Source organism: Haplochromis burtoni, unplaced genomic scaffold, assembly GCF_018398535.1.
Source record: "Haplochromis burtoni strain Fernald_Lab_line unplaced genomic scaffold, NCSU_Asbu1 Contig_26, whole genome shotgun sequence".
In the NCBI taxonomy this organism is placed as follows: Eukaryota; Metazoa; Chordata; class Actinopteri; order Cichliformes; family Cichlidae; genus Haplochromis; species Haplochromis burtoni.
The window spans coordinates 3,108,738-3,133,422 of NW_024582387.1; the positions used below are offsets into that span (position 1 = coordinate 3,108,738).

General features: G+C 37.4%; 1 protein-coding gene across 3 annotated transcripts in view; it reads left to right on the forward strand.

The window, feature by feature from the left end:
* The window catches only part of LOC102289456 (metabotropic glutamate receptor 4), a 187,121-nt gene that overhangs the window by 88,289 nt on the left and 74,147 nt on the right, over window positions 1-24,685 (forward strand). For all 3 annotated transcript variants that reach the window (XM_005917943.3, XM_005917945.3, XM_005917944.3), the window contains exon 3: window positions 19,722-19,938. In XM_005917943.3, the coding sequence (XP_005918005.1) occupies window positions 19,722-19,938 (217 nt within the window). The remainder of the gene's footprint in view (window positions 1-19,721; window positions 19,939-24,685) is intronic.

Below are 24,685 nucleotides of genomic sequence, written 5' to 3' on the forward strand. Positions count from 1 at the left end.
CAAACTACACATACATTGTAGCAATTTAGAATAGACTTCTAAATTTCATAAGTTAGCATTCACAACTTCTCATTTACCTTGAATGGATACTGCTTTCAACAGTACAAACAAGTATTGTTCAAGTTAGCTGGTGGTTAATCCACCTGTTCTACTGATGTCCTATAAAATGACAGGTAAAACCTTACTCTAGAAATGGGAGGGCAAGTTTATTATAAGTGTTAATGCTAGCTGCAAACATCTACCTTCTTTCAGCCTGCTACAATGGCTAACAGAGCTGGGCACACTTCTGCTAGCTAATATAACTAATGTTAAAAATCAGAGTAAGAAAAACCAAAAATGTGGTTCTGGTGAAAGTTCCATTATTTAAGTTTCTCTGGCCTCAGCCCCACTGATTGACCGGGACGTTGTCACATGGTAGTTAATATATTTTTCACTAGCACAAGTATAAACGCAAGCAACTACGTTGAAGACTTAAGTTACGTTGTAGGATCTACAAAGATTGATGGATTTAGCAACGCCAGGTTTCTCCAACTGTGCAAACTTTGCTTACTGCTGAAGTTTAAAGTACGTCAGTCTTCATCAGTCCCCCGCTGGCCTGGGCCAAGGCAGTTGTGTGCCCAACCTTTTAGCAAGCAGTGCCTCTTCAGTATCCCTATAGAGCAAAAACAGGTCAGTTTTCCTGCCATTGTGTTTGTAATCATAATTTATTACAGTGACCACACAGAAGAAGAAAATAACTATTTTCCTGAGTACCTCCATACATGAGTTCAGTCACACCGCAAATCATGACAAAGAGACTCAATGACTGTTTATATGAGATTCATTTGAAGCTGTTTATTTTAATTGTCAAGGTGAAAAGCACCTCTATCAGTGTGTGGTTAACACAGTCTGTGGTTCAGTGCTTGTGTATAAACTCCTATTTATTACCTTTATTCTCACATACAGAATAAAGGATTCTTTGTAAATATATATTTGATCAAGATTTAAATAAATCAAAGCTTTTGTGGTATCCCAAACTATAGAACAGCGGTCCCCAACCTTTTTTGCGCCACGGACCGGTTTATGCCCGACAATATTTTCACGGACAGGCCTTTAAGGAGTCGTGGATAAATACAACAAAATAAAAGTTGTACCGGTACTGAAAAATAGAAGATTTATTCATAACACACGTGAAAAGACCCAGGAAAACAGAGTTAACGATAAAAAACGATAACAAAATAACGCTGAAAACCGATAAAAACCCTGAAAACCATACATTTCACACCTGAGCCTCTATTCTGGCGGCCCGGTACCAAACGACTCACGGACCGGTACCGGTCCAAGGCCCGGGGGTTGGGGACCGCTGCTATAGAAGACAATTCTATATATAGGAAAGCTATTAACTGGGGTTTCTCTTCTCCATTTATGCAATATACCCTGGGTTTCAAAATGTGCGGGAATTCTAGGTATGTCAATAATGACCTGCGTTATTGTTACAATAATAATAAATATTGTGTATAATGACAAAAGGTGAAATAGATTTGCAACACTAAAAGGGTTATATATCTCCTTTTTTCCACAGGTTTACTTCTTTGAGGGTCCAGGTATCATTTTACATAGGGAATCTTTTTGCACATCCAACAACATAATGAATTGCCCTTTGATAATGAATTTTCTCTAACATTTTTATTATCATTATCATTTTCTGGTCTTTTCTTTGCTTTTTGTATGGGGAGGGCAGTGGCTTCCACAGTGAGACACACACAGCAGGCATAAAACTGAGAGCAGGGGAAAGAAACTACCATAAATGACAGCAACGGCATGATGAATGAAAAAAGTGCACATGGGGGAAATGGCTGCTCTTTTAGCTGTAAATGCTTCAGTGCATTAATCACAAGTCCTTTTAAAGACCATATTGGGAGGCAGGTGGGGTTGAGGTGACACAAACACACCCAACTGTCAGTTGAGAGATTGGATGTGCAAAGTTGTCTAGCACCACTTGCAGGTGTTTTTCACTCAGGCCTTGGTTATATTTAGGCACCAAAGTGGCTCAGCAAGGGAAAGGTTTGGTCTAAAATAGTTATTATTAAGCATATACCTTAAACAATTGCACACATTCTAAAGATCACTTATCTAAAATTTAATAACACTATATGCGAAAACAGCTTGTGCTACCAACAAGCCGGTGTTTAGTGCATCAACTAGTTATTAAATTTGCCCAGTTAGTGTTTGATTCTGTGAAGGTACTTGGAGCTATTTCACAAAATGACCTCATATAGCAGAGAGAGTAAATCAAAATAGAACAGGAACAGGCCCCATAATAAAAGCAAAGTGCTGAAAGACCCTAAAACAATGTCTACAGTCAAAGGGCAATAGTTTTATAACCCTCTTTGAGTTTGTTACAATAAAAATGTATACTAAACATACGTTTAGACCAGTGTTTAAATAAAGGTAGCCTATATGTCGGAGCAAGGAAAAAGTCCAGCCAAAGATGCTGACTGAAAATCCCAGATGGGGAAAAACAGCTCAGAGCTGCTTGGCTTTCCAATATTTCTAATGTTTCTTATCTTAATTTCACTTTCTAGAAATTTATCTCAAAACTATTTGCAAAAAATGTGGTTTAATGAACTGTTTCTGATTTGAAAAGTGCAAATAAACAACACACTGTAGCCGGTGGTGAAAACACTATGTGCAATGTGATCGATTGCTGGTTTCTTGTAAACTTTGTGAAGTTTTTATTTGTTTATTCATGTAATCATATTTACCACAAGTGACTGTTTATTTGCATTGTTACTTCACTACAATAATTCAAGTAACAAATAGTTTGATAGGCAGTTTAAGGTGTGTGGGTTAGGAAGTTGAGCGGGTCATCCACTAATTGGAAGGTCAGTGGTTCGATCACTGGCTCTTCCTGTCAGCATGTCAAGGCATCCTCTAGCGAGATACTGAACCACAAATTGCAATGAGAATACAAATAATAAAGTGCTGTGTCAATGGGTGAATGAGACTTGCAGTAGAAAGCACTTTGAGTGCTCAGAGTAGAAAAGTGCTATGACTCACCAAACCATTTACATCTTCGAGTTTAACATTAACAGAACTTAAAAAAAGACAAATCATTCAAGAAATCTAGAAATGTTGAAATTTTAGAAAGCATAAAAAAGTTTTACAAAATTAGACTTGAGCGTACTTTTTTACATGTTACATCATGAAATGGTAACATAGGTCCAAAGAAAGGCATCAAGTTGTCTTTTTCTAATAATTCCTGTTTTGAGTTTTATTAAATTTGACCTTCCTTGTCATTATTTGATGCACCATAGGTACTCATTTATGAACTTAGATTAAAGACACAGTCTGAAAACTTTGTATGTCCCATAAAACAGGAGGGCAGACTAATGAATCATGAGCAGTCGTGCATATCTAATCACTTTAGCAGAGGACCATAATGGCTTATTGACCAATAGTGAAGTAAGACTGATGTTGCTTTGAAATATTTATAATTGCAAACTCTCCATGTCATCTTCACCACCATGTTTAATTTCAAAAAATATGTGTGAAAGAGATTGAAAAATCTTTAATTGGACCACGACACGCTGTTCCTATACAGCACATGCTCTGCATAAATATGTCGTGTGCATTTGAAGTTTACTGGGAATATGCAGCAGAGGTGCTTTGAACACAATATTTTGACTTTTTGCCCTTTTTAATGTTTGAGGTAAAGGAAGACTGTGGCATTTTATGTTTGTTCAGGAACACAGCATGTCAACATTAAAGAACAAGAAATCGCACAGAATTTTAAATAAACAAATATAGCCGTTCTCTTCTATTTTTTATATATATATATGCGTGTCTGTTGTGTGGGTAGCTTCATGTTGAAAACAAGAACAAAAATGTTCAGATATAAGCCATCAAGAATAAATACCCCCCCCCCTCCCCCCCAAAAAAAAAAAAAAAAAAGAGCAGACAGAAGCTCAGCATATAACCTGCCAGTTCTGATCAGTCTATTCAAGATCGTCACGGACTGAAGGATGACATACAAGTAAAAGCCCTTTTTAAGGGTCAGCGAATGTGACACTGTGTACTGCTTTGCGGTCTTCACGGTTTAAGGAAAATAATTCAGGGCCAAGGTAAACGGCTTGCCTCTTCTTTGCCACTCCATCCTCTGCAGTACAATAACTTTGATGGTTGGATATTGATGATATCTTGGGGTCTTTATGAGGACATTCTGTATCTTTGTTATTAAGTGGCTTTTTATTGGATTGTGAGGCTTTATCTTGGGGCATTTTAAAGCACACAGCAGAGAAAGAGACCTGACCGCGGGATGCTTTCCATCATTTTCCCTTTATTTTAAAAGATGATGAATCACTTCTGCCAATTGTTGTGATGTATCAGTCATTTTTATATGAGTCTGGAGTGTCATCACACTACATGATATACCATTTTGCTGGAAGCCAGTTGGTAATTTGAAGCCAAAAAATATAGTGAAAAAAAACAAAAAACCTCTGTCTTGATTTATCTTCAAAAGTGTGGCACCACCATTCATCATTAAGGGGCTTAGTTTCGTCTTTCATCTAGCCAAATCCATCCCTAAAACTTCACTCATTAGCTGCCAAGTTGATGAGGTGGCGGAAGACATATATGTGTGTTTCTACCACCATATGGTAGATGCATTCAAATGTTTCAGTGGACGTGTGAACCTCTGTAAACACCATGTGGCTTCTTTTGTGTTTGTGGCTTTTTGTCATCATGCTAGAGCCACATTGATGTTTTGTTGGTTGCTTAAGTGTTTGTGATACATGATCAGCTGTGCAAAAAGGAGATTCTTTGGAAGGAAATTAATCTTTGGAACTTGTGCTTTGGAACAAGACACAGGGATGTGCTTGAATTTATTTTGATTTGCAGCAGAAATATTGGAGCCTGATGGAACTTATTCAAGACTGTTTTCAGTTCTTTTTTTTTTGCTCTGCCATATAAAATCAAGTAGTGGTCCCTGTGAAGAGGAGCACTTGAGTGAAGAAACCGTCCACTCTGCAATGTCACCTTTTAATTCCTAGCAATCGTTTACCTCCTTCTCACTTTTATAAAGCTTTTCTACTGCAGAAGTTTTGACACGTAATTCCAGGAAAAGCAAATTTGTATTTAATATTAATGATGTTTGATGTTTCAGATTTAGTTTGGCTAATTTCAGTGCACACACTGACTTGCAGTAATGGCTTTCTCTGACACCTAAATGGACCAGAGTGTTGTTAATGTTTCTCATTCCATCTCTGCTCTCACTTTTAGAACTTTTTTTTTTTAAACTAAAAACGCACTACTAATGTTGAATTAGTACTAAATTCGAACCATGCATCTTAGATTATATGGTCTGAATCATCACTTAAAATAAAAAAGGGAAAAAGAAAAACGTAATCATTTTAGTTTTTATTAGTTGGTTCAACACTTTAACATTTTTTGAGTTGTTACTCATTGTCTTTGTGGTTTACATACTTACAAGTGCAGACACCAAAATTCAATATGTCAAACTTTTAACCTCATGACACTACTGACCTTTCTTCCTCTTGTATTCTTTTTTTCTTTTGAATTTTCACTCTGAGGCAGTAAAACTAAATCGAAACCACCTGGACCTCGTGAAATAACCCGCTAAATTATTTAAGACTGAATATCATGGTCGGTTTTGACATTAGTCTATTTTAAACAAATCTGCAACCTTTTATTCACCCAAAGTTGTTTAGATTTCTCTAACTCCATCTTTTCTTACAGCCCACTCAGTCCTCCAGAAAGCTGTTTTAAAAGCTAAAAGATAAAGATAAAATGTTTATTATTCATGACCACCTACTCCTAATTCTACCTAATGAATTTTTAAAATTTCCTTACTCTGCCTATATAGTGTCAGTAATGGCTGCCGCTAGAGATGTGAGAGTTGGTACTGTGGCTTGTGATCATGATTCCTTAAGGGAAAGGACCTCCTGTTATACAAGTGAGCCTTTAATAGGATGTTTCAAAGTGATATTATTGCATAACTTACCCGATAAAGTGAAAGTATATTTTTTGCCATAGCATGCTTCCGATCCTTCATCTTAATCAGCTACAATGCAAACTAAAACTGCAAAAAATATGTATACACGGGGCAGGTGGTGGGATTACTCTGGCTACCTGTGACATAACAAGAGGTTTAAAAACGGTTTGATATAGAATCACAAAGTCACAGTGGGAGGCCCTGAGCACGAGGATGGCAGGAACAACTGTACATTTACTGGGCGACCATGGCTCAGGGGGTTGGGAATCGCATCTGTAACCGGAAGGTCGCCGGTTTGATCCCTGGGCTCTCTGTCCTGGTCGTTGTGTCCTTGGGCAAGACACTTTACCCTACTTGCCTACCGGTGTTGGCCAGAGGGGCTGATGGCGCGATATGGCAGCCTCGCTTCTGTCAGTCTGCCCCAGGGCAGCTGTGGCTACAACTGTAGCTGCCTCCACCAGTGTATGAATGTGAGAGTGAATGAATAGTGGTATTGTAAAGCGCTTTGGGTGCCTTGAAAAGCGCTATATAAATCCAATCCATTATTATTATTATTTAATCCATCCACCATTAATGTCATCCTATAATACCACAGAACAAGACCAGCAAAGCTGATGTCAAGAAATGTAACCGTCATCTATCTAACACTGATGTAAACCAGTTTAAAAGATGGAAGGAAATACTAACTTTGAACTTTTAACATGTATTTTTTTTTTATTGCAGCACTCAATAATAAACTGGTAGTGGAACCCTAAATCGGCACTCGATAATCAAAACTTTGAGAACCCCAGCTCTCGCTTAAATTGAAGAGTGAGAATTTTGTAGTTTCACAGCACAAACCCTCCCACCCCTTAATCTGTTCCAAAACAAATGTTTCTTTAGTTTCCAGAATTGCAACATTTGCTCAGGAGATTGCAAAAAATTACAATTTTGGTGGATGCACTTGGAAGTATGTGGTTTCTATTTTTGTACAAAAAGTGTTCTTGGGTTTAGTTTTAGGGATGCATCGAATGTGACTTACTGCAAAAAGTTACCGCTTTTATCTGGATGATGGTCCCAAAATATCTACATATTCAGTTCACATTAATGTAAAACAGCAAATCCCGAGAATAAAGAAAAAAAAGTAGAAGAACAAAGTGTTTGGAAAAAATTTGATGCCTGGTGATAAATTTAACACACAATATTGCAGAAGGAACCACACTGCATTTAAGTGCATTTTTATAACCAGCGTTTGTGGCTCTTGTTAAAACTAATGCAGTCTGATGCATAAGCCCTGCAAGTAAATCCTTCCTTTATTACTATACATTTAAATACTTATTGTTTGAGTGCTGCTTGTATTGGTGGATGTGGTGGTACTGAGTTGTTTTGGATTATGCCAGAACTTTCTTGTTTTTATATCATTTATATTGTATTGATGTAAATGGGGTGGACGAGAGAGAGTTGTACATAGAAGTAAAACAAATTACACAATAGGTTTATTTATTTACTTTACAAAATTTAATTAATTCATTATGGAAATATATCTGTGATAGAAACAAAAACAAAAGCAGTTCTCCCTTGTGTTAGCTACTCATTAGCTTTCTGTGACTGGACCTAAATTAAAAATGTTGTTTTTTGTTTTTCAACATGAATTTCACACTTTCATGTCCGTGAACACAACTTTTAATCAGGCTATATCAGTCCATATATACATTTCACAGATTTTCACACATCATTTGTATGATTTGTAAGATCATAATTCAATACAAAAGTGTTGCTTGATTAGGTTTAGGCATTAAACACAACTAGGTTGGAGCTGGGCAAAAAACCCCGCTTGTTTATGTTTATAAAAATGTCTTAATTTGTGTTAAAATACAACATTGCTGCTCCTGGTTCCCATAGTAACACTTCCCTGCTTTCTCTACAAAGATACAAAAAGTACATGCTTCTGATATGAAATATATTTCCTATTGAAATACATTACATACAAATTTGTGTTCACTGACACAAAATTGTAAGACAGCGGTCCCCAACCTTTTTTGCGCCACTGACCGGTTTATGCCCGACAATATTTTCACGGACCGGCCTTTAAGGTGTCGCGGATAAATACAACAAAATAAAACTAGTACCGGTACCGAAAAAAAGAATTTATTCATAACACACGTGAAAAGACCCAGGAAAACCGAGTAAACGATAAAAACGATAACAAAATAACCTGAAAACCGATAAAAACCCTGAAAACCATACATTTCACACCTGAGCCTCAACTCTCGGGCCCGGTACCAAACGACTCACGGACCGGTACCGGTCCGAGGCCCGGGGGTTGGGAACCGCTGTTGTAAGAATTTGTTTTCATGAATATGAAAAAAAAGATTAATTTTGTGAGTGCTGCCTATTTGGTGGTGAAGCACAAAGAAAGCTGAGAGCCACTGATGACACCAACTTCTAGCCTAACAAAAAGTCTGCCTTTGTAAGTTTAAGAGTTCTTTCCTTAAAATTAAATCAATAAAAAATGAAAGCACTACTCTGTAATCTTGTAGTTTTGACTCATTTTTCCATATGACGAATGTTTGCTTTTGCAAGGAAACACTCTTAGTGGCAGGTGATTTAACTAAACCCAATGGGTCGAACAGGTGGCTATCCCAGTTGGCAGTGGTTGTGAGAAATTTGCTTACAGTGTTATGTCGTTCTGTGTTGTTGTATGTGTGTTGTGTGTGTGTGTGTGTGCTGTGTGTGTGTGTGTGTGTGTTGTTTGTGCGTGCGTGTGTGTGTGTGTAATGCAGTGCAGTCAACACTCGATAGCCTCCTCAGTGGTTTGAATGACACGCTTCCCTAGGAACGGTGGGGGGCAGAACCATATCAGTCAGTGATGGATGGTGGGAGGGTGTTTTCAATGATGGATCTGTAGGTCTATACCAGGAGTGACTGTGACATACTGAGCTGCCAAAATGCTTTGGTGTAAAGCATCCTCTGTGGTCAGATTTGAGATATCCTCATTCTCTCCACTCAGTGTTCACATCACTGATTACAGGTAGAGATCATGTCAAGTCCTTCTTGTCCTGGATTGAGAGTCTTGTTGTTTTTGGCTCACTAAAACAGCAGTCAGTCCTCTTATGTGTCATCGAAAGACCCGGTTGTGTTTTCTACAAGCTTCAGCAGCTTGAATAAAGGGTCACTCGAGGTGCCGTCTTTGGAGCACACAGAAAGCAGAGCAGAGAGATAGAGACCCAGATAGCAGAGAGTCGATTCCTCACACACTGTGTCATAAGGTCTTTAACAGATGGGGGGGTGCTATGTTTAGCACAGATGAGAAGTGCTCTAAAGAAACTTGGAGCATCGTGACAGAGTTTGCACTTTCAGCACGCACTACTTCGCTTTGCAATTTGATTCTTCATGTTAACATTAACTGTAAGGGCTTTTTTTGGTAGGTGTCACAATGTGATTGAATGTGTTATGTTTTTACTTTGAATTTATCTTGATAAAAGAGACATTTCACTGCATTGGATCATGCATGCAAACTAAGATGAAAAGAGTACTGAATGTCATACTCAAATAGAAGACCTGATGATCAGAAAATTAAAGACTTATACTAATCAATTTAAGATCTTTCTGTTAATCATGTCTTGCTTTGTAGACATCACTATCTGCTTGCTTCCACCATTTGTGTCAAAATGGTGACCCGCTCAAGTTAAATGAGTTGGCAGCTTGACCCTTAGGGAATAGTTCAGAGTGCACACCCCTTGTCAGGCTTGTGCCCAAACATGCTCCTGACATGATGCACCACCCTTGTGCTTGGACATTGTGGACTGAAAACTGCTGTTTGGTCTCTGAGTTGTAAGCATAACATCCAGCTATTATTATCAGCAATGATCTTTAAGAGACGTGAAAGTTGGGGCAATTTTACACAGAATTTGTTGCTCACTGTACATATTTTTAGGTATATCATGAAAATGCAGATGCGGTTGTGAAGTAGCCTGTGGAAAATTATAAAGATAGCAGGACAGCTGGAAGCAGTACAGAAGAGCACAGGAACACAAGAAGGAGAGAGAGGTCAGATTCTAATTATTCATGACTGGGAGGAATCAGACATTTTTCTTGATGATGGACATTTCTGCATTTTAAATGTTGTGTCCCAAACAATACAAATTCATTAACATAATATATCATTATTTTAGGTTTTCAAATCAAACTGAAAAGTTGCTTTTACCAGTGTAAATCTGGACTTAAGTAGGATTAAAATGCAGTAACCATGAAAGAAACAAGTACGGCGTCCTGAATGTATTAGAGAATATTAGTCCGTCTTTTTTTGCATTTTCTAAAATTTTGAATCACATTTAAAAATCCATTAAAAACCAGTTTCTCTCTATTTAATCTTCTAAAATATGTATATTTATAAAAGGTTCTCTAAGATTTGTACAGTGCAAAGGCTTGTTTTCACCTTAATGATTTTTAAAACAAATCTTGTTTTGTTGTGTATACCTGCCCCAAAATGCCTCTGAAAATTGAAATAATATAAAAGGAAGGAGAGCCATCTGCCAGAAAGCCCTAAAGGCAAACTTCTCAGACTAGCAAAGCAAAGTACATGCATTCAGCTGCTTTAAACCATACAGTATGTACGGGCAATATTTTAAGCTGGAGTACATATGCTGGCTGTAGCACTGATACATTATCACCGACTGCCATAAACAGAAACAACATCCACTTACGTTCTGAAACAATAAACAGTATTAAATGTTTCTGCACTGTGACAACTTGATTTAGTCGCCATTATTGTTGGGGTTAATTGACTTCCTCCTTCATACACTGGGAAAAAAAATGAACAGCTCATTATGAGGTTCTGCCACAGGTTTAAATAACATTTAAAAGTTCTCCAAGTTCAGTTTTTCTTACATCACAAAGCAGATTTTCTTTTAGGAACTTTTAAAAAAAACCCCAAAAACTAACAAACTGGAATTTGTCCAAGAAACTGTTATCATATATGAAACCATAAGTAAATAAAAAAAATAACCTTTAGCTTTTCTTTTACAGACAAATGTGCCTTTTTTTCAAAATGTCTTTGACATTTTGTTTATTATAAATAAACAAAATATCCCACTCAGTGAGGTCATTTGTCTCATCAATTGCAGACAAAATCGAAGTGATCTTGTTGAGCTAATCTGAGCATTCAAAGCAGAAATATGGTGGAAAAATCAATAACTGGCAAATCTTTCAACTGTGCATACACCAAACACCCACATACCCCAAGTGTGCAAACTAGCATTTTTCAACTATTTGGCATTCTCATGTGTGGTAGTCAAATTCACCTTTTGCATTTTATCATCCATGTTTTTGATTTTAGAGTTCTTTCCTTTTGCAGCCTTGCCTCTCATAAGATAAACTCACATCCATTTGTCAAGTTTGTCTGACTTTTAGTTCTTAGACCAAGTGGGTCAAAAGTCATATCTTGCAATTTGCAATTTTTATGGAAATTTGGTAAGACTGTTTTACATATTTCATTACGGTGTTTAAAATTATAACTGTTTCACTGTGTAAACAGTTACTCAGTCATTAAGCATCCATTTTCACTGCTTTTACCAACTGTATACCATTCCTGCAAAAGGAAAGATACAAAACAATTGAAACTGGCTGCCGTTATCACAAATCATCAAACTTTGTCAGCTAATACTAAACATGAAAGTGTAACATTTGGTTTACATAATCAAACTTGCTGGACAGCATTTCATAAATGAAACCAGTTTTACTGTATTTTTGGCATCTTTGGAACATAGTATTTTCCCAGTTCAACTGAATTTTGTTGATTTCATTTAGTGCCATTGCACAGTAATAGTCATGTCTTTCTAGTGCTTTATGTTAGTAAAGATCACGCAGCATTAGAGAATCTCACTTCATCCCCTGTGAGCAAGCCCTCGGCTATTATACCACAAGTAAGCCTGGCCTTTGAGAACAAAGTGCTCTATTGGGATAATATGGTCTTCTTAAGCATATAATGGGGCCTGCTAATTCAGAATTTTGTATATGAAATAAAGGATTTAGAATTAATTTCTGGATTTAACATGGAGCCAGTGATATGGGGAGATATGATCTCTTACTCGTCCCCGTTAATGCTGAAGTGAACTAAACTGAAGGCTTTTCTGAGACAGTGGGCTAATAATTAACAAGAATAGTCTTGCCTACAAGAAAAAAAAAATGCATGAACTAGTTTTTTTCTTTTAGGCAAGACTTCTTTTGATGTTTGAGGACAAACATCTTGAAACTACTGCCTCACCTGAAACAGTCACATCACCAACAGGTTCGTCTCAGTTCACAAATTCTTTTTGAGAAGTCGCCATAACTTGACTAAAGCTGAGGTAGGCAGCAGAGAGACTTGGGCTCCCCAGAGTGATCTGCATGATTGAAGCATGGTGATGTCAGTCCCTGTGGAAGACAAAGCAGGATGAGCTCGGTGTTATTGGCTTTGGCTTCTCTCAATTCAGTCGAATGTCAAAATATTAAAGGTCAAATCTGAGAGATGGAAATATTATGAAAAGGTCTAAAGCATGCTCTGAGTTTTTATCACCAGTCTCTTGGGACTGAACATTTGACAGTACGGTGACACTGCACGGCTGAAATTAAGTAGCATTATTTGGAGTCACAGTTTACCATTTTGGCTCAATTAAACCCATTATAGCTAGACAGTGTATCAGAATAAGCAAGTCTAAGAAAATAATGGCGATAATGAAATAATTCCCACTAATATACTGTCCCTTTATATACTAATGCATTAGTCTGAATCATAGCCAAATATCCCTGTTGTATCCAGTGCTACGTTGTTGTTCATTCCCTCAGCGGTGAGAATATGTTTTGTTATTTCATTATACAGGAATTGGTTTTCTATTCAGAAGGCTCAGCTATTTGCTGCTCCACTTACCCTGACAGTAACAAAGTGAAACTTTAATCTCCCCTCAGTGTCAACAGCAGCTGATAGCAATTACGGAGAAAGCCTGGATACTGAAGTGGTGCGTTTGACTCAAAGAGTTGACCCACATCCCTCACTGAAAATTTAACTGAGTCCTCTTTATGTTTGCAGCCGCTGTCCAAGCCCAAATTTCTTTTCTGGCCCTAAATTGAATTAAGGAGCTACGCCACTGAAACAGTTACACAATTGTCTGGATCTGTGCAGATTTCAGCATGCAAATCAAAACATTATAGATATTGTTTTTCTTCACATCCTAGTCCCATACTAAGTGGCCATTTTATAGTTAAACAATGCAAATTAGATGTTGTAATTTTGTGTAAATTTAATCTGCATGAAGCTGGAGGAGAAAACTGCAGGCATTATCTCTGCCTGAATGTAGTGAGCACACTGCTGTTTTACCTACTGACACTTAAGTATAATGCAGCCTTTGCTGTGCTGCAGTCAACACACAAAGCTCCTGCTGTGTAAGAGTGAGGAGCTGTTGCACTGCAAGCTTTGCTTTCTCTGACAAAGAGCGAAACAATGGTGGAGCCCACTGTTCGTCGAGTACAAAAGCAGACTTCGAAGTGTTCAGTCTTTTCAAGCGTGCAATTATTATGTCTGTTTAAGTTTACGTTAATACTAGAACTGTTCAATCTTCATTATGTTGCTTAACACAAGTTAAAATTGAGCATGCTTTTTGTAAATGTGCTGAAAAATATCAGCTAATCAGATGAGGAATTTAACGTTGTTTCATTTTGCAACAATCCTGCTATGGAGAGCTGTATGTCTGTCATGAGGAACCAAAAGACAAAGTACACAATATGTCCTTACAAATGTCACTTAGCCAATATAGAGTAAATGCTTTAAGAGCAAAAAAATGATCTCTTGATCTAAATAGTGTCACATTGTCACTGATACTTGTTCTGTTCTGTGCGGCCTTTCCTGGAGCACTTCCCTACCTCCAGCTTTCCACATAGGCACATGTGAGGCATATATTCAAAATTCCTGAAGAGAGAGTTACTACCAAATTTAAATTAGTACACATAGAAAAAAACAATCTTCTGTTGACTGTAGTAGTCTAGACTAAAAAGATTTGGTTTGTAACTAAATATTTATAGGCAGTGATACACTGCAAAATGCATAGTGTGTATCCCCGAGGCCTCAAACATTAGACATTTGGAGAGCATTTTTCTTTTCATTTTCCAGTTTTTACATTTAAAATCTTCATTAAAAAAATATACCTATGTTTACCAGCTAGCTTTTCCTCTGCCTTTAGTTACACATTACTGCACATCTTGATGCCCTACCACTGCTGGTAAAGCTGTTCTGTGGAATAATCTAAAATCATTGTCAGGAGTCAGGACTGTGTATCACATCACCTCTGTGTGCGCACTTGTGTGCTATTATGTGTAGGAACAAGATAAACTAAACTCAAACAGAAGTCAAATTGAAGTACTCCATAATGGTACCACAGCAAAAAACTCCACAGTGTATCTGGAACTGATGATCAAAATGTTGCTATTTCAATTACAGATTTTTTTGTTGTTTTATAAATGATATGTAATATGAAAAATACTTATTTTCTACTAGATTAATTATGCTATTGACTTTGTAGTCTATTATATGTCTGCACTCATACCATAGATCACAAAAATTGAGCTCATGCAATGTTGAAAGTCAGCATTCTTCAGATAGAAAATTAGAATGCCAAGTAGTACAGCTAAACTATCTCTTTCCATCTATTTTTTCCATATGCAGCATGATTGAAACAGATGCTCTGCATTTGGGCCACACTGCGGGTTGCAAGGATCTGTCAGGTGTCTGAATTACAGATGCAAATATAGTCAGCTACTTTGCATGCCAGCATCATTTGCTCAGAAAAATACTGCACCTACACCTCGGGTCCCAATATTATCATCATTAAGTTGCTCCTCATCTCAACAGGATGCTCAACAAAGCAAACAGTTGAGATAAATATGGCACCACACAGTCACTAAAAGGTCTTAAATGATGCTGGAAAACATAAAGGGAGGAAACACCAATTTTCTCTGCCAGATTATAATTTTAGCGTAGCACTTAGGATCTGAGGTAATGTTAGGATGTTTGAAAATGTTGCTATCCAGAGTCTTGACCTAAATAGGCAAGAGTCTAAATTCTAAATCAAGTAATTTAGGATAAGATGCCTATCTGCAGGTGTAGTCCAACTAAATATCAAAGCCTAAAATTTTTATTTACATACATATTTATATAATATGTCATGTGTTTTTTGTTTTACAATGAATTCTAGAGGACTGACATTCAACTCAATAGTAAGTGCAGTTTCTGCAGGCAGACTTTCTTTTTATAGTCAGATTACCATGTGTCGCTGGGATGTGAATCACACTGAAATCATTAAGTTCTATCACATTCACAGCTAGCTTTCCCACTGCTTTCACAAACTCAGGTGCTTAATGCTAAGAGCGCAAGTTCAGGTTAAAAAAAAAAAAATCCTGGTCAAGATGAAAACCTTTACACATCTTTGTTAGCGACAAGCAACAAGCCAGTAAAACAGAAACTGACAGATTTTTCAGAGTGACATGGTGTGACAGAAATCTGCTATTTCTGGTCTCTGAATATACCAGTTAATAGTCACAACAATTAAACAGCTTTGCACTCTGCAGAGTTCTCGGGAGAGAACACGTTGGGTGTCAAAGCTGAGAAAGTCACATGCCAAGCAAGCAAGTATGCTTATTCACTTGTGATTTATTTCCTCCTTCAAATAACAATGCACCTAAAATGCACCTTTGTTCATTTCAGATGCAAGGTAAATAATGAGATTCTTTAGATCTTAATCCATTCATCGTGATGTGCATACTTATGAGCTTTCCCATATTCAGCAGGCCACCCAGGATGTATTTTGTCGATATAATTTGAACAAACCCTTGATGTTTTTGATGTAGTGCAGGTTCATGTTACTGGTTCAGAGGGTTTCTATTTTTTCTCCATCTGTCTGTCCATCTACTTGTCTATCTGGGAGATGTTATATGAGTTGGAGCAAGAAAAGGAAATATGAAATTAATTGGTTTGTTATTTCAATAACAAATAAACAACATAACTACCCCTACACAGATGACGGTTAATTTTACTGAACTGTTTTCTTATTTAAAAGGAAAAGTAACTGCAGTATTATAATAATAATAACAATAACAATAATAATAATAATAATGACTGTTTCCAAGGAGACTTTTGTGTCGTTTTTTATCCCCACATAAGTTTGATCAGTAATATATTATGGTTGACAAAGTAAGCTTTCAAAGATTCCAGTCTATGAATACACTCTGCTCCATTATAACATATTCCATTATTTCATGTTTTCCCTCACAAGTGCTTGCTCAGGGAATCATTTTAAAGTACTGGTACAAAAGCGAAGTACCTCGTTGAGTCTGGCCTCTAACCTATCCTCAAGAATAGATTTCAAACCAAGCTAAGGTATCTTAGACATGCATGGATAAGGCTGCTGTAGATGGGACTGAAAAGAGCACAAACAAACGCCATGTACCAACATGTGTTTTTGGCCTGCTGTGTTTCTTTTGATAGCTTTAAAGAAACCAACCCTCTTCACCTCAAATTTGGCCTCAGATGAGCGTCACATATTCAGAGTTTTTGTGTTTTTTTTTTTTATTTCGCAATACAAAAATGTACACATGCCATCGCTTTAGAAAGTATTCAGTATTGTTTTAACAATTTTAAGTCTATAATATTGGATTTTTTCCTTCTCTGTCAGTTCAGACTTAAGAAACCATGATAAAAGTAACCAGCGTTGCAGCAGTTACAGCTTACACTAGCAGTCTGCTTGGGTAAGTCTCTACAGGCTTTGCAAACCTGGATTTGGACAGTTTATCCCATTCCTCCTGGCAGAGCCTGTGAAAGCTTCAGAGAACTGCTGTCTTCAGGTCTCCCTACAGATGTTCTGTGAAGTTAAAGTTTATACTTTGGCTGGGCCATTCACAAATAGTCATGACTTCCCCTAAAGCCACTGCACAGTTATCTTACCTTCTTTTTGTTTGCTGTTGCAATGTAGTTGGTTGCATTTTTATTCCCCCCACTTCTGACCAGTTTTTGTTTTTCTGCTGTTGAGAAGGATTCAAGAAGGTGATATTGCCTCTACCATGTTTCACCCATTATCCAACCTGAAACATAAAAACAAATAAATTAGGAAATAAAGGAAATTTTAAAATGAAACAATGCAACATAAGCTAATTGTCATAGTAGTATAATTAAAGCAGAAAAGAGAATAAAAACACCAAAGTAATTGTTATAGAGGTCACGATGTGTTCTGATTATGATGTGATGCATGTAAGCAGGTTGATAAACTGCTTCAATTTTTAGCTCCCAAAGGATTTATCTTTAGTTTAGTTCAGCATGTGAAGTTTTTACAAAATTTTGACTGAACTTAATAGAGGACCTGCTCAGGAGATAGAACAAGTCATCTACTAATTGGAAGTTTAACAGGTTGATTCCTGGCTGACCAGTTTTGCATGATCACATTTCAAGGCAAGTGGCGCATGGCACATACTATCCCAATAACTAAGGCATTTTCAAACATAAATCACAATGCATACTTACTAGTTTCACCTTTCAGATTCTTCTTACTAACTACCTATGAACATGCCGCACCTATGTTTTTTGTTTGTTTGTTTGTTTTCTGTTTGTCGAATATGTATTTGTATTTACAATGCCAAGGTTGATCTGCAGTCACTGGTGAGTGGAGACAAGTTCTTCATTTTTATTGATATACTGTAATGTAAAGAAGGGCGTTAGGCCACTCTGGTGTTCATCATGTTGGGAGGACATTGCCTTTAAGTCAGATGTTTTCATTTCAAGGGTTATCTGTGTGTGCGTGCGCCTACAGGTCTGTCAGTGATAATGAAATGCTGCATGTGGCAAAGAAGTATCTGGAGGGAAACAGTGCTGTTTTCATTAGGCTCATGTTTCACTGAGTGCACCTTCTCCTCATTTTGTTCAGAGACACAAAAACATGACGACAGATCCTCATCAAAAAGGCACACTGTGTATCATTACCAGGAAACACCTCTGCCGTCTGTCTGTTTTGTTCAGTGTGACCCATAGGGATGAAAAATTCCATTTACACAAACACAGTTTATCTATCACAACAACTGACATGGTGAAATCCCTGAAAACAGCCTCTTGTGTTGAGAAACACAACACCAGCTAAGAGTAAGCCTTATATAAAATTATGGTCACTCAAGAAAAGCTTCTTGCTTTAGCTCACCTATATGTTTTATTTATTTATTTTTGTGCATATTGTTTTTCTTGGTGCACACATCAGTGAAATCTTTGATCGAGTTGGAGCAGAAAAATTAGCATCTTGCACATCTGCTTTGCTACTGGAAACTGATTTTCCCGGAGGAACCCACCCGAGGGATTAATAAAGTTTCATCTAATCTAATCTAATCTAATCTAATCTAATCTAATGCTTATAAAACCTTATACACTGTACCCCATGTACAATACTTCAGTTATTTATTTTTATATCATTTTCTATCATGCTTAGCTGTAGAAGCTAGAGCCAAGCATGGACATTCTGTGGTACACAAATATACCAGCAAGTGACCCATGCTGAAATGTGTGACATACTCGTGATCTCAATTTATATTCTGGCCAGCCTACGGTAGCATAAGGGACTAGTGATGCTGGGTATTATAAATGGATCAGCAGGGTGTTGTTTGATAACTGTCTAAAGAGAAATAACTTAAATAACTTGAATCTCAGCTCCAATTGGTAATGGAAAAAAATGGTGTATTGGTGCTTCAATTTCAATGACTACATGAAGACATTCACAAAATCGGACTACTATCATAAGGATGCATGACAAACAAAATGATTTATGCCAGACTACTATATCTAGAAAGTTGCATCAACATATTGAGCCGCGATCGTGACTCAAGAGTTGGGCGTTCATCTTGTAATCGGAAGGTTCGAGCCCCGGCTCCGACAGTCTCGGTCGTTGTGTTCTTGGGCAAGACACTTCACCCGTTGCCTACTGGTGGTGGTCAGAGGGCCCGGTGGCGCCAGTGTCCGGCAGCCTCGCCTCTGTCAGTGCGCCCCAGGGTGGCTGTGACTACACTGTAGCTTGCTATCACCAGTGTGTGAATGCGTGTGTGAATGGGTGGATGATTGTGTATAGTGTAAAGCGCTTTGGGGTTCTTAGGACCAAGTAAAGCGCTATACAAATACAGACCATTTACCATTTTTATTCAGAACATTGCTGTTACATTGAGACCAAGATCAAGTGGCTGATATGACTTGAGTTTTCACACATTTGTATCGATTCCTCGTTTTAAATGAGTGGCTGTGAAATGATTCTACTTAGCACTGAATGGTCAGGCTACAATACATTCCTGTTCTTCTGAAGGTCTGTTTACTGTCCCTTAGTCAAAACTAAAAGTGGATAAGCAGTATTCAGTTTTTATGTACAATAAACTTATCTATAAACTCTAGGGCAAGTGCCCTTTATTAAATTAAATTGTTTATTCTTTAAATATGTCACTTACTTTTGTTGTGTTTTTTTTTTATTGTATTCTTTTTAAATCCTATCTGTGTCTGCTATTACTGTATAGCTTTGAGCTTCTTTTATATCTTGTCCTAATGCCTTTTATGTCTTATGTAAAGCACTTTGATTCCCTTCTAGTTGAAAAGCACACACAAGTAAGTGTGCATTGCTTTGCCTTGATACTGTTCACTTCAATCCCACAACTCCTTTGACTAGAAGCTCCTTCAAGCTTATTTTATTATTACTTTTTTTTTGTGCAGATACCCCAGGTGAGCTATGCCTCCACAGCTCCAGAGCTAAGTGACAACACCCGCTATGACTTCTTCTCCCGAGTGGTGCCTCCTGATACCTACCAGGCCCAGGCCATGGTAGATATTGTGAAGTATATGCGCTGGAACTATGTTTCCACAGTGGCCTCAGAGGGGAACTATGGAGAGAGCGGTGTTGATGCTTTCATTCAGAAGTCTCGGGAGGATGGTGAGTACACTTGGCCTTGTACATCATTACTGCATAACTTGCACACCAATGTGGGAAGGTGTCACCTATTTGAGCTTGCTGCACTGATGAATGATATATCTCAGTGACACAGCTAACAAAAGTCAGCCACTGAGGTCAAATGTTAGATTTCAACCCAGAACGTGCATATGCAGAGGTCTACTTGAATACCACAGAGTACATCTGTTTGTTGTTACCATGCATATAATTATGATATGAATGGCTTTGAAGCACCATTCAGTTTTACAAGAGTGATGCTATAGAGACAATATCAGTCATATGTAGAAGTTGCTAATTAACATCTAGAATATACACCTAACAATGCACCCATACACAATGCCAATCACAGTAATCTACACTAAAGTTTATTAAAGCCAAACAACTCTGTAAAATGTTTCATACCCACACAGATTTTCAATTCAATTCCATTTTATTTATATAGCACCAAATCACATCAACAGCTGCCTCAAGGTGCTTTACATTGTAAGTGAACTGTAGTACCTGGAATGACCAGTTGAGGCTGTCTTCAACAGCAGTTTATTCCTTATAAAGTCCAATGTAAAATGGCTTACCTTAAAAAGTATAGGTACAGCTTAAGACAAAGAGCTTATTTCTCCATATGTGAGAACTTCACAGGGTGTCAGTTTCTTAGTCAAATGTTTTAGGTCTCAAGGTTAAGTTTCATTTATGTTGACTGCCTTTTGGAACATTTTTAATGCAATTACTTAAATATGTGGCCATGTTATGCCCATCCGGCCTATTTCGCAGTCCACCCTTTTGTCACTTTTGGCTTCTAACATACCAAAATGGAGAAGGCCATAAAGTTAAAGTAGAGGATTCAGAATTAAACAAACTACAAAGTGATGTTGAACTAAAGTCATGGCCAAATGTTTTTGGCATCAGCAAAAATTTTGGTTTTCATAGACTATATTTCTTTTTAAAAATATTTTTTCATTTCTTTGTTATATTAAAGAACAGTCATAAGCATTTCATACGTTTCACTGCCAAAACGTTAAGGCTATTTTGTTTTAGATAAATAGCATTATTATAATATGTTTAGTTATATTTTTTTTATCTACAATAAAATGGATCAGACTTTAACTGTATTATCAACACAATTTTTTGGGGGATTGTTCAAGCTCAGTAGCCTACATATCTCTCTAAACACACTAATCTATATAAATTATTCAGAAAAATCATAGATATTAGCTGCTACAATTTAGTTTGAGCTCTTAATTGAAACTGTGTGCTTTCACAATATTAAGTGAGCAAATCCCTGTGACTGTGGATTTGAAGTATTCTGCTAATTCATTGCTGCACTTGTTCTCCTACTTTGCCACTGTCATGAGCTGAATAAAGAAAATAACCTGAACGGGCAAATTATCTGACTCAGCTCCCATAGCAGCAGCCCTGGCAGCCCAGGAGCCACATGCTTGGAGCTTCACCAGAACAGCTTTCCCTTAAGAGAGCCAGCAAATAAGACTGAGTACAATGTGGGTAAAAAGCAGATGATGAAAGGTAAATATGAATTCCAGGTGGGGTTTTTTGATCTCTGCTTTTGTATCCCTCTTCTCTGGCAAAAAGTGCCTCGAGCTGGGAATCAGTGGCCTTCAGTGTTTATTTCTGTGTAGTGTCTGAGATGAGAAGCTTCTCATCTCCCATATACTGACCCAGGATGTGACCCACCCTGAAGGGATGGTTGTAAGAGCTGTGGTAGGATACATGGACACGAAAAGCAGTCACTTGTTTTGTTTAAAAAAAAGAAAGCTTTCCAAATCACATACTTTTTATTTTTACCTTCACTATGCCCTTTTAAACTATGTAATACTGCATGGAGGGTGTATACATTTGGGACTCACTACTTCATCGTAATGTTGAACTTTTGATGCACTTAGTTGCTTAGTTGTAAATGGCACAGAGGATTGTGGACAGGACAGGCAAAAAGTATGCTGGTGGAAGTAATAAGACAACCTGGTATTTTTGTCAAACAGCAATTGACATAAATATTTTTTTCTGCCATACTAAATTTTAATATGTGTATTAGTTACACCTAATGTTGGAAAAATCCCCTTTTTTCACCTTGTATTTTACTGCTACATTCTAGCAGAGGTTTTCTCTGCTGGCAATGAATGTGTTATATTAAATTACTAAAGACATCAAAGCAAAGAGCAGTACAATGAGGACATAGTAGGTTCTAATACCACCAGATAATTTGGAACATCTTACGTGGAGCTGATGCAGCCACCGGATGCTTTATTCTTCAATTTCAAAGGACCTATTTTATGAAACGCACATAGTTTCTGAAATGGAAACTTCCTAATGGTCATCTGGGGTCTACTTAATGGTCTCTTATTGCTTACTACTTTCATATTTATGAATGTACGATTCTTTCCGAGTGCAGACTTTAGGAAACAAACAGGAGACAGAAAGACCAGTCAGTTCTGGGCAGTAGAAGCTCATCTCTGGCTGAAGACTGCCCTTCTCTGCAGAGACGTTGATTACTATGGAGCATGCCCCAATAGATGTCATTAATCAAGTTAATGAAACACAATGTCAATAAGAACCCTAACAAGATTTCCCTTGCAAACCAATGGCCTGTCTGACATCAACATAAGAAACCCTGCTAATGGAGTAACTGCTACCCCCATGTGATGAGGATTACAAGTGTTAGCCACAGAGTTGGGCTGAATAAGCCCATGTGGAGAATGTAAAATGAAGAAGAAGAAAAGGGGAGCACAAACAACTCTGCATTGCTCCTGGGTGGTTTATTTGTAGATCCAGGGAACAGACAATTTTAGAATGGGCTGATTGTTATGCCTAGTGAGCGAAAACAAAGTATGAACTCAACACATGGGGAAAATGCATAATTATGTTTTATTAACTGATTCTTACTGAAATGATCTTTCAGGTTAAAAGCAGTTCACATTTAAATATTAAGGTTGGTGAGGCTTTATATTTATGTCATAAATAACAAATCCCATGAAAATATTAAAACACCAACCGGGTGTTTGTGCACAACTTTGCAGGTCTGAGTTACAGTATTATCAAAAGATTAATACATGTAGCACTGTGAAAACATCTTGAGCTGCCTTTCCTTATATTTTGCTTTGGAGTAGCCAGACTTTCTTGCAATTTTCAAAGTAGTCTTGAAAAATAGTTCTCCAGGGTTTTCGAAGGTCTTTCAAAGTCCTTTGGATATTGGCAGCTTCTTCACTCATTTTCATTCTAGTCCTTGTGCTGGACCATGAATCATCCAAGCACATGTTATCTAGCCACCATTGTCACACAATACAGTCAGAACTTTTCATCATCAGCTTAACACACGGAAGACCAGAATCATTAAAAATTTGCCATCACATTGCTTAAAGAAATTACAAGGAAGCTTACCTAAGAGAGTTCAGGTTGTTTTATAGAATAAAGATGCTCATTTCAAATATTGATTTTCATTTTGATAAGAAATGTACAAACTAAGCAAAATATGAAGAGATATGGGGTGACTCAAGACTTTTGCACAGTACCATATGTGGTGCACTAGTACTGAATTTTGATAATAAGTTTGTGCATTAGAGCAAGCCTTAAGATGCATAGGGCTCGTGTTTATCGTAATGCAGTAATGCACCACTCAACGCAATAGTGTAACAACAATGGAGTTTTATGGCATAGGGGAATAAGCTAGATCACGCTTTCTTCTTACTGCTTTATAAATATTTGATGCACTCTTTGAAGAATATCATGAAAGCTGCAAGGTAAAGAAACTGGAAAGTATTGTAGACTGTGTAACAGGATAAGATAGAAGCACGGCTCCACCCAGAGCAACAGACAGACTTGTGAACATCTGCATTCTAAATGACCGCACTCACCCAGGGAAGAGATCACAGCACACACAGCGATGTCCCTGTTTCTATCTGTATGGCCTTTTAATCTCTAGTTCACACCCGTGTGTGACGTGTCAGCCAGTTATGTCTTTATTTATTATTTGACATAACGCAAATGACCCCTGAGTGCCTCAGATATGTCCTCTTGCAATTTGTTTGAACAATTACTTGTCATTGCTTAATTAGGCAAAACGAAAGGCTAAATAATCATCACTCTTCTTCTCTAGCAGTTCACTCTCCATCTTTTCTCCCTCTCTGACAGGGACGTAATGGTTACATATTGCTCTTAATGCAAAGACACTATAAAAGCCAATTTCCTTAGCCAAGTGCTATTTGAACTTCGATCTTAAGTAATACCTTATAGAAATGTTAGCTGACCAAATGATTTCATGTGACATCATTCCCTTTCTGCTTCTTCTGTGGCAGCTTGTACTTTATAATGTCAATGCACATTAATACATATTTAAAACAAAAACAAAAATGGAGAAATACATGACGCAGATTCAATCAAAAGTGCAGGGGGAAAAAAGCAACGGATTAGGGTGTGGGGGAGGTTATGGGGGAAAGTGGAGTTTATTTTAGCCTGAACTACCCGGGGGATGTGGCACAAATTGGCCACAAAAGAGGCTGTTGTGTGAATTTTTATAGATAAGGTTAGTATATGAATAATTACATGGACACCAAAAACAATAAAATGAGGTTACTGACTTAAAACTATGAGCATCAAATTTGCTTCTAGTTGGTAGTCTGTTTGGTTGTCAGAGAAAAACAGAATGACATTTAAGTGACATTCAATAGCTTTAGCATTGCACCCAGCAACAGGAGATAATCAGGTTGGTGTACAAGAAGGATAC